Source organism: Cynara cardunculus, unplaced genomic scaffold (genome assembly GCF_001531365.2).
Source record: "Cynara cardunculus var. scolymus isolate 2C unplaced genomic scaffold, CcrdV1 Un_Scaffold_311, whole genome shotgun sequence".
NCBI classification, from domain to species: domain Eukaryota; kingdom Viridiplantae; phylum Streptophyta; class Magnoliopsida; order Asterales; family Asteraceae; genus Cynara; species Cynara cardunculus.
This window is the reverse complement of record NW_020200570.1, coordinates 188,930-202,349: the sequence shown is the minus strand read 5'-3', so window position 1 is coordinate 202,349 and position 13,420 is coordinate 188,930. Positions and strand designations below refer to the sequence as shown.

Sequence of the window (13,420 nt, the reverse complement as noted above, 5' to 3'; positions counted from 1 at the left end):
ATTCCTACACCCTATACAACCCTCATCTCAACCATTCAATTTTTAATCAATTAATTGTTTCCTAATATAAAGTATTAATCATAATTAATGAACTTTATTCATATTCCATAAATATTCAAATCATAATAAATGAACTCCCATCATTTCTATAATTAATTGGGTTGTAAGGGTTGTACAAATGCACAAGATTGTAAAAGAAATATACCCTATATATATATATGGGCTAATTCAAATGTTAACCAAAATTATTGTGTTAACTTTGTTAACCAATTTTGACCATTGATTCTTACAATAAACGGTTGTGATTAATCATGATAAAAAATTAATTTTTTAAATTTATAATTTCAAAAAACATATGTGAACAAAGGGGAAAAGGGTATTTATGTAATTTTTTTATGTAACTCCCATATCATTAATTGGGAGTTACAAAATCAAAAAATCTCATTCTTTTTGTTAATGTAAGAACCATATGAACAACATGTGAACCGTATGAACATCTTATGTATATTCAGGAGCCAACTTTGTTGTATGTACATGAACACGTATGAACCAAGACATATAGGGTTGTGTGTTTTTATACGTGCTCACATGTCTTCACATGTTCCGTGTGTGTGTTTTTGTATGAATTCATATGAACATTTAGTGACTTGAATAGACATGAACACTTATGAATCACGGCATCCAAGGCTGTGTGATTTCTGATGTGTTCATATGTCTTCATATGTCTGTGTGTGTTTTTATGTCTTCATATGAACATCTAATGCACTGTGTGTTAACTTCATATGTCTTCACCTGTAAACTGATTGAATATCTCAACAGATCCAGCTCCTGAATATATAGAAGTTGTTCAACAAGTCAGTTGCAGTCACCTTTTTTGCAAGATAAGTGAGAACTGTTGATTAAAACGAATGCAATATCATATTAATTCGTTACCAATATAAACGATTTGATCATTGTCTTCATTTCCGGAACTCGAAGTCCGATTGTCATCGTAAACCATTTTAACCTATCATTCCCATTGTTGTCGAATGAGTTTATCCATATTAGCTTGGACGATATCGAAAACTTTACTATCGGAAATCCTTTAACAATCACAAATTCAATAACATTATCTATACTATCTTATAAAGCAAATTTAACAAAAGTCTTAAAGTCTTAAAAATACTAAATGACCAAGATACCCTTTATATCACTTTTTTACTTTTTCACCCCCTCCTCTCCTCACATACACTCACCCTCTTACAACCAATTTTTTTAAAATTATAATTTTAAATTTACAATTTATATCCCTATAATTAGTTAATTAATTTACTTTACGTCCTTTACTTTTAAATGTTTCATTTTAAACATTTATCAAATTAATATACATAATCGTATATCAGTTAAAACATGTTTAAAAAATACATTTTTATTTTAACAAGTTACACCATTATAATCGTCTCGTTAATACCTTCGAAATAAGTCCAATATAAAATAGTTTTTGACTTAGTTATATTATTATATATTATATATACTGTTGAAAAAATATTTTTAATATTTACGATTTATACTTTTATAGTTATTTATTTATATATATATATATATTATATATTTTGGGGTTAGGCTGTCCAATATAATATATTATGAATTAATATGTTCTTGGGTTTTTTTGAAATATATATATATATATATACATGTATTAATTCAACCTTAATATGAGTTTCTAGACAAGAAAGAGGGTAAGCAGTTGAAATTTCATTTTAAAACCCATTTTTTTTGTCTTTTCATGGCTTATGATCTGTCAAATTTGTAGTTTTCTTTATTGGTTTTGAGTGTTTATCTTAAAAACTCAAGTTTCTTGGTTCTTTGCTCATGGTGTAAATCGAACACATTTGTGGAGTCGTTTAAATATGTTGGATTTTAAATATATTGGATTTTAAACTGTTATACAATTTTTTTCATCGATAGTCTGTAATTTGAACCATAACTCTTATTTATTCAAATTGTATTAATATGTAAAGACCAATTGTAACATATATCATCGTTAAATCTTATCTTATAAAACCAGTGGAACTTCAAAATCGTTAAAATTCATGGCTCCCGCCGTATTGCGCGGGTACACATCTAGTAGATAGATAAATCAAATTTAAAAAACAATCACAAACTGAAAAACAACATCAATATTAAATCATCATTAATTATGGGATTTTAAGATTTTGTAACTCACAATTAATGATATGAGAGTTACACAAAATGGTAAAATTACTTAATTATCCTTGTCATTAACATATGAAATGTATTTGAACCTAAAAAAAAAATTGATTTTCATTTGTTAAGCTTAATAAACAAAGTTAACACAATAATCTTGGTTAACATTTGAACCAAGCGCACACTCTCTCTCTCTCTCTGTGTATAATATCAGATTGGCTGGAACGGTGAGCATCGTTCCCATCCCTGTTAAGATCGAAAAATCCTCGCCCCATCCCCGTTAAGATACTCCTGAACCCGATCCAAATTGTTCGGTTTTCGATTTTTGCAGTTGTTTTTTTTTTTTGGCATCCCTAGAAACCCTCCACCAATGTCAAAATGGCGATGTTATCCTTGAAGAATAGAGGGAGACGTTTATGCTTAATTCTTATGAAGTCGACCCCTTCTGACCTTATCTTTCTTATTGACTACTAGTCCTTCTCCCCTCCTATATATACACAACAGTTGCTTACATTGGGAAAATGGCAGCATTCATTAGAGTAGCGTCCACTTCTTCTCCCACTCTTCTCGCTTCAACTTCTTCATCTTTCTCAATTTTCACCAAATTGAGATCTATACCCCATCTGGGTTTTTCATTTTCAGTCAATACTGCTGCTACTTCTGGAAATCGGTTGTTGTTTTGTTCCCGAAGAGGGAAACGTATGGCTCACACAATTACTAAGGCCACTCTTGGCCTTACTCATCCTGTTGAAATCGAATCCCCCAAGGTCTCACTTTCGAATTTGATAATTTTCTCGACTTATATAATGGGTCTTGATTGTATATCATGGCCCCTAAAGTGTTCGACTAATTGCTTACTGTTTTAGCCGGTGACTCGCTATCTAACAAAACAAGCAATACACATACACGCTATGTTAATTTGATAATCTTGGCTGATTTTAGTTATTGAGATCATATCATGGCATTCGAAATCTAGGATGACTTGACTTGAGATACACATTGTTGTCCATCTGGTAATTCAAATGCCCGACCCTTGCTTATGTAGAAGTGGACATGCTAGTGTGTCTATGGCTGCTTTGAATAAGATGGCTGAAATCGATTTTGTTTGTACTTATTTGCTAAAATCTAAATCCAAAATATCGGTCTTTTAGATTGGTGATGGCTTGTATGGTTTCTTATATTCGTGAATTTGATGATTGTATCATATAAAAGGAAGATTGTGCGGATTTTGTTATCACTTTAAATTATCTCCTTGCTATAAGTATGTGCACTTAAATGTATTTTGTGGGTGTTCATATTTGTTAACTGTATTAATTGTGTTGTTTGTTTTTATGTCAATGACTCAATGAGAGGTGCACAATAGGCCTGACACCTGAGGTTCAGCCTGGTCAAAGACTGGATTTGCTAGGACTGGTCCGGTCAGAGTGTAGCCTGATGGGCACTGTTTCCTCTTGTCTAAAGCAACACTTTGATCCTAAGATTGGCCTGTTGAAAGCACACCCTGCGAGGAAAACCCCTTCCATTCATACTAACATTTATATACAAGTAGGAGCAATGTATGGTAATTCTTTTTGTAAGATACAGAAGAGAGAATACAAGAAAAACATCTCATTTCATGTATTTGACTTCAGTTGAAGCTGTAGCTTGGTTTCATAAAGGATCCAAAACAAGTGCAAAGCCCTTAAAAAGAGTTTGATTTGTTGCTGGAGATTTAGCTGAGACTTCTTGAACTTTGTAAGCAACATTTGGAAATGAGTAAGACAATGTTATTGTAGTGAGAGAGACCCTAAAGTTGTTTAGGTTTAGAGAGAGATTATGAGTGTCTGTTGTTTGAGGCCTGGAGAGAAAGAGAGTAGTATGTTCTATGTAGAAGGCACTGTGAAGGAATGGTCAATGGATTGACCTGCCATTAGTGTATACATAATACATGTGATGATGATTGTTAAAGAGACTAAACAAAGTTAGGAAAAGGAAAAATCTTGGGACTACTGGACTAGGCAGTTACCCTTTTCCTCCAGTAGCCCTGTCTGGCCCACCTGGTTGACCAAGAAGATCAGTCCTGGCCTAATTGCACAAAAGCCCGTTAAGGCTAGCCTGTTCTGAAAGGCTGGGTCTTTTCTGCATCTCATCTGCATATCAAAGTTCATGCTTTACTATGAGATTACTTTAATATCCTTTTTTTGTTGTATAACACATCATCTTCACTTCTCTTGAATTGGGTTTTGTATAAGTAGCACTTTGAATGTGTTTATACACTAAAATATGTGCTTGCAGTTTATGTGCTGTCCAGAGTGTTTGGTATTGGATTTTGTATCATTGAGGTCTAAGTCTAATATGTTTTATTGTAAAATGGAATGTGATATTGAAGCCTATAATAAGTCGTATTGCAGTATTGCTATCACTTTTACATGCCTATGTGATACATTGTTGGTATTCATTTTATATTTATTTATCTAAAATGGATCCTTTTTTGGTGCTCTATTCACCCCATAGTTGCAGCCCCAAGAGTTCCGTATAGTGTAAAAGGCTTCAATTTTCATAAATTTACCACTCAATCTCGTGGACTTTTGTATGCAGGGAGTGTGTTCTCTGTCTAAAATTTTCTACTCACAAGGGTTAGATTACGCTGAATATAAAACGTAGGGATCAAAGAAATGACCTGAAATTGAATCTTTTGCATCCAACGTTAAAAATGTTACCATTATAATTATTTGGTTTGTGGTTTTTATTGGTTAACTCCGGATGGCATCTGTGATGCTGTAACTGTTGTAGAGTTACCTGGATTTATGTATACATGGAATCATTTATAATGGCAGAAAGACTGAATCTTTGTTCTCTGTTATTAAATTATGAAGATATCTTTTGCTGCAAAAGATATCAATTTGATGGAATGGAAAGGAGATATTCTTGCAATTGGTGTCACAGAGAAAGACATGATAAAAGATGAGAACTCAAAATTTCAAAATGCTGTCCTGAAGATGCTAGATTCTCAATTGAACGGGTTATTATCTGAAGTATCTACCGAGGAAGATTTTACTGGGAGGGCTGGACAGTCGACTGTTCTGAGGCTTTCTGGTCTTGGCACCAAACGAGTCAGCTTGGTTGGGCTTGGAAAAGGCCCCACAGGTTCATCTACTTGTGCTTATCGCAGTCTTGGTGAGTCTGTTGCCTCAGCCGCAAAGGCTTCTCAGGCTAACAATGTTGCCGTTGCACTTGCTTCTTCAGAAGGCCTAACCCCTGAATTGAAGCTGACCACAGCTTCAGCAATAGCAACAGGTACATTTTTGTTCTTTATGCTATTAATGTGGTGGTATAGCATGATTTCTTAGATGGGTTTGAACTTAATAATTAAAGTTGTATTATGAAACTTCAATTCTTGAAAGTTTGAATATTGTGTTTTGGATTGTGATAGGTGCATTGCTGGGGACTTATGAAGATAATAGATTTAAGTCAGAGTCTAAGAAGCTGGCACTCAAGTCTGTTGACTTTCTTGGTCTTGGAACTGGACCCGAGTTAGAAAAGAAACTCAAGTACACAGAGGATATTTGTGCAGGGGTGATTTTGGGGAAAGAGCTTGTAAATGCACCTCCCAATGTGCTTACCCCTGGTTTGTTATCCTTTTCTTTTCTCACCTTCCCTCAGTTTTTACGTCGTTGAGTTAGACATTAATCATATGGCATTTTAAAGTGTTGTTTTGGCTTCTTGTTTCGTTTCTAATAATCTGCGCAATCCTTTCTAAATTATTTCTGTTTGTGGTTATAGAGGTACTAGCGAACGAGGCTAAAAAGATTGCTTCAACATATAGTGATGTTTTTACGGCATCAATTTTGGATACAGAGCAATGCAAGGAACTGAAAATGGGTTCCTATCTTGGTGTTGCTGCTGCTTCTGCAAATCCTCCTAAATTTATCCATTTATGTTATAAACCACCAAGCGGATCCGTAAAAACCAAGCTGGCATTAGTGGGGAAGGGATTGACTTTTGACAGGTAATTATTTTACTCATAAATGAGAAAACATGGGTATAATTTTGGTATCTTTCCCCCTCGATTCTCATTAACTCCTATGTGGCAGCAAAATAAGAAGTTGTGGTGAGTTTTACAGGTTAAAATTGAATTTATTGCTATTTTTCTTATGACATACTCCCTTGGTCCCAAAATAAGTGTCCATATTTCTATTTTAGCTTGTTCCAAAATAAGTGTCAACTTCAAGAGCAAGTGTTGACTTTCCAATTGTATCCTTAATTATGAGATGAGAAGTTCTTTACTCACTTATCATTAAAGGGTAAAAATGTCATTTACTTAACTAAAAAGTATAATGATCACACATATCTAAAACTGTGTGCCTTTTTTCATCTTTGACATTTATTTTGGGATAGTAGGAGTAGTAAGTTATAAGAACATAGACTCGCATTACTTAGCATCTCTTGTTAGGACAATTGTCAAATTGTAGTACTCACAATTTGATTCTTGAAGCAAACGGTATGAATCTTGTGTCAATCACCATGGTGTTACCGAAGGAATTATGTCATATTATATCACTCCATATAATTACCCCAACTCTCTTACCTTTTATTTCTAACAACTTGAATAAAAAAGGTTTTAATTTATATTTATTGTAGCCATATCGAACTAATGGGACAAGGCCCTGTTCTCGATTCAGAGTTCACCATTAACTTGTTTAGCGATTTTTGCTCAATTCAGGAATTAACAACTATGTCTGTTATGCCTTTGTCTTTTTTACAGTTATCATGTTTATCATTATACGATTATTGATAAATATCTATCACTTGTTGGTTATTATAATATATACATTTTTAATTTCTTGTAGTGGTGGTTACAACATTAAGACTGGACCTGGTTGTCTAATAGAGCTCATGAAGTTTGACATGGGAGGCTCGGCAGCAGTTTTAGGTGCTGCAAAAGCTCTAGGTCAAATTAAACCAGCAGGAGTCGAGGTAAGACTTTGTTAAATTGACGGTTCAAATATTGTAACGATCTGGTTTTCAGTTTCTTGACCTTTGAAGCAAATCAATGTACAGATTTATATATTTATTTATTTGTAAGAATTATAGTATATCCATACATACACCTATACATACATATATACATACATACATACATTCACTACATGCATATATGTATGCATGTATGTGCATATACATAAAATATACTAAATTTAATATATTATTTTTAATAACATTGTGTACTGATGCTAATGGAACAACATACATAACACTTAATTAATCTCTTAAGTTATATATGAAATGTAGAAGTCTCAAAGACATAAGCAGTAGTTGAATGGAAAATTATTATTGGAGTTTGAAATTGAATGGAAGTTATTGTCTAGACGCAAATAGTGTTAAATTGATTGGAAGTATGTAGTTGAGATTGAGACCATCAAATCAGTAAACCACCTCGGTTTTAGTTGGTTGGCAGTCCCAGTTTCATGAGATTGAAAATCTTGTTTTGATCCCATGGAACCACAGAAAACCGATGGAAACAGACCATATTCAGCACATGATTTTGCTATGCTTTTAAAGTCGTTGTGTCTTGGTTTTCTGATGCACCCTTGTTTCCTATTAGCTCCTATGGTTAACAGTTTATTTTAATATGTGAATTTCTAAAAGTAATCAAAAAAGCGGTATCTTTATGTACCCTATGATATATATTTGGCTTTTGGATATTGGCATTGCAGGTCCATTTTATTGTGGCAGCTTGTGAGAACATGATAAGTGGAACAGGTATGAGGCCTGGAGACATATTAACTGCCTCAAATGGGAAGACAATTGAGGTACTTCTTCTTCATCTTGTTTATATAAACTCTCGAACATATTCAATAATCGAGCAATCCAAGGGTCAAGGTGAGCCCTGGCCCCTTGACTTTGATAAGTGACTAATTGGCCCTTTTAAGTTCAATTAAATACATAATTGGGCTCATGTAAAAGCTTGAACTTAATTAGTAGCCATACCAATACTTCCCTTTGGATATTCTATAAAAATTGGAACATTTTCTTTTTCCTAAAGATTCCAAGTTAAAATCACTTTGTTGCCCACTATGGTCATTAAATAAATTAATGTTACTCATTTGGATTCACAAGATTTTGTTGTATATCTTTATTAAAGGTTATTGTTGATATTTGACGAGTAGTCAAACATTATACATGGATGATGTGTCAAGTCAAACCCTCAATGTTCATGGGGCACAAGGAGTACACAAATTGCTTCTTTTTTAAGTTCAATTTTGTAAAAGATTGTTATAGAACAAGGAATACTAACAAAAAAAGAAGAGAGACTGTAAATATAGACGTGCAGGGTTCTGATGATAAATTCGAAATTTGCTTTTCTTTTTATTTGCGAATCCATCTCTGGCTTTCTGCATTAGTTTAACACAATTAATGAATGGTGTCCTGTGGTTTATGGTTCAATTATTTTCTTGTATAGCATTTGTAATATTTACAGTACCCAACCATGAATTTTTTCGAGCTTCGTCCAAAAAATAACGAGCTCTTTTTTGTACATTGAATTTTTATTCCACTTGATATAAAATTGGAGTCAATTTGAACCTAAATTTTTTTGGTGTAGTTTTGTACAATAGTCCATTGAGAACTAATGTTTCTACTCATTTGATTTCGTCCCTTAACAGTTGGGTGGTGGCATTATGGCTTAAACTGTCAGCATATTGACCAACTATCCAATTTTCATGAAATTTATTACACTTGACTCCTTGTTTTTTGGTTTTCGATTCCTTGATCATATAATTAGAGCATAGATCAGCTTGGAGATATATATATATATATATATATATATATATATATATATATATATATATAGGGTTGGGTTCCAGTGAGAATGGAAGTTATGATGAGAAGGGTAAGAAGGGATCTCCACACTTGGATAAATCCTAATTGAAGATCAACACTTATGAGATGCACCGAGATGCATCAGATCAATTCCTGTGAGAAGCACAATTCATGGTGAGGTTAAAAGTGATCAAGAGTCCAAATCCCTTCTTAAACTTCTCACTTTAACTCTTATTCTCACGCTATCCTTTGTGTGTATATATATATATACACACACACACTCGGGTTTAGGGGAAAACCACAAAAAATTGGAAAACTGAGGAACACTTTCTGTAGCACATATGCATAAAAGTAATTTAAAATGCTTCCTGGTTTCTTGTGAAACTAAATCAATATCATCAATTTCTGTAGCCATGGCAATGTGCAAACAAACGATTGTGAGCTTGAGAACTTTCCAGAACGGAAATGTTGCAATTATGGAGGTGGTGGCTCTTTGTTTGTTGTTTTTGCATCGAATTATAGACGTTTCTACTTATTGCGACTTTGCAAGTACCATGATCTGTGTATGTATATATATATATATATATATATATATACTAGAAGGGTACTCGTGCAATGCATCGAGACACATTTCCATTTCATTTTATTTTTTTATCTATGTCGATATAATACGATTTTATGTGGTTTTGAGAAAACGATAATGTTTTTATTTTTGAATAAAATATAAATTTGAAAATATCATATAAAATTTGCAAAAAATATATCAATATTAGTATCAAATTATCTAATTAAAAGTTCTTGTTTGTTTATTTTCTTTTAATTCAAATTTTTTATTATAATTTAATTTAATGTAACGAAATAACTTAATTTAGGATTAATTATATTTTTTTATAAAAATAATAATTAAGTATTCTGTTAGAACCCAATAATTATCCTAATTATATTTTAGATTTTTTATATTTTAAAATGAGATGTTTATCTGCTGTTAGTTACACGAATTCAAACATAGAGCTTTAATAAGTTGTACTTATGCACAACTTACTTATAATCATGAATTTTAAGTAATATGCATTAATAGACAGTACTTTATGCAAAAAAAATGTTTTTAAGAGTTCTTGTCAAATGCTTTATAATATAGTATATATATATATATATATACTTATTAGGAACCTACCACCCTTTTTGTGAGTATTCTTGATGAATAACCTGATAAAAAATCCATGATGAATGTCGTTACAAATATTCATCATGAATACTCACAAAATTGGTGGTTCATGGGTGTCTAGAATACTGAAGGTTCCTAAATGAGCCTTCCCCTTCTCTCTCTCTCTCTATATATATATGAAGTTCTCATTTCTACACCAATCAAAAAGCATGTAAGAACTATAAAAACACGAAAATAAGAAGTTAGGAAATATGCATAAGTAAAGATTTGCAGCCTTGTTTAGATACGTTCTTAAGTTAATTACTGATTGTGCTCTGGATCCTTCCCTTCATTGTTTCAGGTTAACAACACCGATGCAGAAGGTAGACTTACACTTGCTGATGCTTTAGTATATGCTTGTAACCAAGGCGTAGATAAGGTATCTCTTCTTTTCATTCAATGGCGGCATTTCTTAACGTTACTTTCAGGCTGTGTTTTTGTTCATAAAATATACTCCCTCCGTCCTAAAATAAATGTGCACAATAAAAAACACAGTTTAAGGAATTAGTAATTTTTACACTTTTTAATTAACTGAATGACAATTTTATCCTTAATGATAGAGTCAAACCCCTCTCTCTTTCTCATCAACTCTTAAATATTTGCGTATTATAATCAAGGGTGAATTTGGAAATTTAGCAAATTATAACTGGCTGTTTTTGAAAATGTCCCTTATTTTGGGAAAAATTTAAATAGAAACATAGACGCTTATTTTGGGACGTAAGGAGTATTTTTTATGATTTTTGCATCGCATAAAATCATTGTTTAGGTCACTTTAATCATGTTTGAGAACCGTCTCATGCGGTATTTAATATTTTTTGCAGATAGTTGATTTGGCAACTTTGACTGGGGCCTGTATAGTTGCGCTTGGCCCTTCAATTGCAGGTAACATGTTATAAAGACGTATCCTTGTGTCGGTTGCTTCTCTGTGACCGAAAAGCCATGGAAGTGGTTTCTTTGCAAGTACGCAAGGGAAAGGCTGTAAAAAGACTTCCCTGCCCAATCATTGCAAAAGACACAGAGCCTTGGTGCACCAGGGTGCGCCTTTTAATACTACAATCATTTGAATTACATGGTGTTTAGCAAAAAGGGTATGGCACAACCCTTTGGAGCCGCTTCATCGTACGGGTCCCACGACCATCATCTGGAGGTAAATTGTGTCCCCCCAGGAGTAGGTGGGTTTCGATAGAGTCAAACCTCAAACCTCCCCAGTCGTTCTGCAGGGATGTCGACCTTCTTACCTGCTATGCTAAAAGCTGTAGGGACATTACGTAGCATCTGTGAGAATTACATTTCAAATTTTGAATGGGAACAGGAGCTTGTTTAACTCAGTACTTGAACTAAGTCTGCTTGGAACTGGGATTCATGGGTGTACAAGATTTGTTTTCGACACATTCAAGATTTATAACATCAAAAGGGTAGATATGTCATTTCTGGAGTCCTTTAATAAGGCCAGATTCAACCCTTGGGGGTAGCTCAACATGACAAAGTTGGGTTTCCTCCCCATTGGTCAACAGTTCGAGTTCCATTAGGGATAGTGAGGTTTTCCTGGCATTAGTTAACTATAGGGCCCCATAGGATTAATCGAGGTCTGTGAAAGCTGGTCCATACACCCACAATTATCAAAATGAGAAAAAGAATGCCAAATCGTTCCCTTGAAAATTGCACTTTTAACGGGTCACATGATCGGCAAATAATTGAGATCAATTATGAAACTGTTTCAACTTTGAATATTTGTTCCCAGATCAATAATTAGTAGTAAAGAACTGAGATTTCTTTAACTGTACTGTACACATGCTCTGTGTACTGCTTTTTCCACAGTAAAATATCTGCATTGATGTTGGTTTTTTCAGGCATCTTCACACCCAGCGATGACCTAGCAAAAGAGGTGGTTGCCGCCTCAGAAGTTGCCGGAGAAAAACTTTGGAGGTTGCCAATGGAGGAGAGCTACTGGGAATCCATGAAATCAGGAGTTGCCGATATGGTGAATACCGGTGGCCGCCAGGGTGGCTCTATTACTGCAGCCCTTTTCTTGAAGCAGGTATCCTTTTTGCCCATTTCAATATAATTCCTATTTAGTGTAATAATGAGTTTTTTCTCCTCAATCGATGTAACAAAGTTTCAAACTTATTTATTTTGTACATATTTTGACCGTTGACCTGCTAATCTTGTAACATTTGATGATGATGTGAACACTGGTTTATGAAAGGGCTAAAGTGGATGATAAATTTGACTTCATGTCATCGAATTTTAAAAGATCAGCTGGTTACTGTTAAAATGGGTAAAAACTATGAATTTTAAAAACTTCGTTACATTGATTTGAGATTAAAAAAATCTTCGTTATTACCAAATAGGAACCAAGGCAAACCTCGTTGCATATTTTTCAACGATAGACGGCATTTTTGTAGCTTTTTTCTTTGATTATTTTTAATATAGCCTACCCTGCTCCATTTCAGTTTGTTGATGAAAACGTTCAATGGTTACATATCGACATGGCTGGTCCTGTCTGGAACGACAAGAAGAAAACTGCAACAGGGTTCGCCATTCCTACTTTGGTTGAATGGGTTGTGGCCAACTCCTCTTAAAACTTAGTTATCTGTCCTTGGGACACACAGTTTACCTCTTCCATAATGATTGTGGGACCGGTACAGTAGGGACGTTGTAGAGGGTGGTGTCATACCCTTTTTGCAGAATGAAAAACAGTCTTGAAATGTTTCAACAAGATTAAAATATGGGGATTCTTGAAATGACTTTGTTATATCAAGGGGGAAAATAGAACTTTTGGTCAAGATTTGCAATTTTCAGTGTTTTAAACCTCAGGGTGTTTTTTTTGTAGTTTTAGGTAAATAAACTTGTATGAAGGTCATTTCTACAAACAAATTTTCTAAGCGCCGTTTGCCAAACACTTATTCAGTAAGCGTTTATCTAGTAAAATTTAACACTATCAATTACCTACCGGGTAAGATTTTAGTCTATTAAAACGATATCGTATGCAACAATTTATCTGATAAGCACTTACCATGTGGTAAGAGTCCTCATCCTCACTTATCGGGTAAGACTCTTGGTTTATGTCTCGCTCTTATCGGGTAAGATTATTGGTCCTTATTATATTCATTCGATAAGGTAATGTAACTTAGTAAGCACTTACTTAGATAAGCGTTTAGTAAACGGGCACTTGGTGTTTTTTTCAAGATTTTATAGAAAGATGGTGTTTTTCCACTAGAGGGACAT

The 13,420-nt window shown here is 33.8% G+C and overlaps 1 protein-coding gene across 2 annotated transcripts; it reads left to right on the top strand.

Annotated features, from left to right (window-relative positions):
* The first annotated feature begins 2,708 nt into the window (after nucleotides 1-2,708).
* LOC112501587 (leucine aminopeptidase 2, chloroplastic-like) lies at nucleotides 2,709-13,007 on the top strand. 2 transcript variants are annotated; one of them, XM_025105257.1, is made up of 11 exons: nucleotides 2,715-2,954; nucleotides 5,043-5,313; nucleotides 5,413-5,463; nucleotides 5,600-5,794; nucleotides 5,950-6,175; nucleotides 7,017-7,143; nucleotides 7,884-7,979; nucleotides 10,494-10,571; nucleotides 11,014-11,074; nucleotides 12,043-12,230; nucleotides 12,646-13,007. In XM_025105257.1, the coding sequence occupies exons 1-11, from the start codon at nucleotides 2,889-2,891 to the stop codon at nucleotides 12,772-12,774; spliced, it is 1,488 nt and encodes a 495-aa protein (XP_024961025.1). In that variant the 5' UTR covers nucleotides 2,715-2,888; the 3' UTR covers nucleotides 12,775-13,007. The 2 variants fall into 2 exon arrangements, with proteins under 2 accessions (XP_024961023.1, XP_024961025.1); XM_025105255.1 differs by having other exon boundaries at nucleotides 2,709-2,954; nucleotides 5,043-5,463.
* Nucleotides 13,008-13,420: the final 413 nt, after the last annotated feature.

Bases quoted from the DNA above. Each gene is read 5' to 3' on its own strand.
- LOC112501587 (XM_025105255.1), top strand. From the start codon at position 2,709: ATGGCAGCATTCATTAGAGTAGCGTCCACTTCTTCTCCCACTCTTCTC. The intron at 7,980-10,493 runs GTACTTCTTCTT...TCATTGTTTCAG, and splicing joins CAAATGGGAAGACAATTGAG to GTTAACAACACCGATGCAGA. The intron at 12,231-12,645 runs GTATCCTTTTTG...GCTCCATTTCAG, and splicing joins CAGCCCTTTTCTTGAAGCAG to TTTGTTGATGAAAACGTTCA.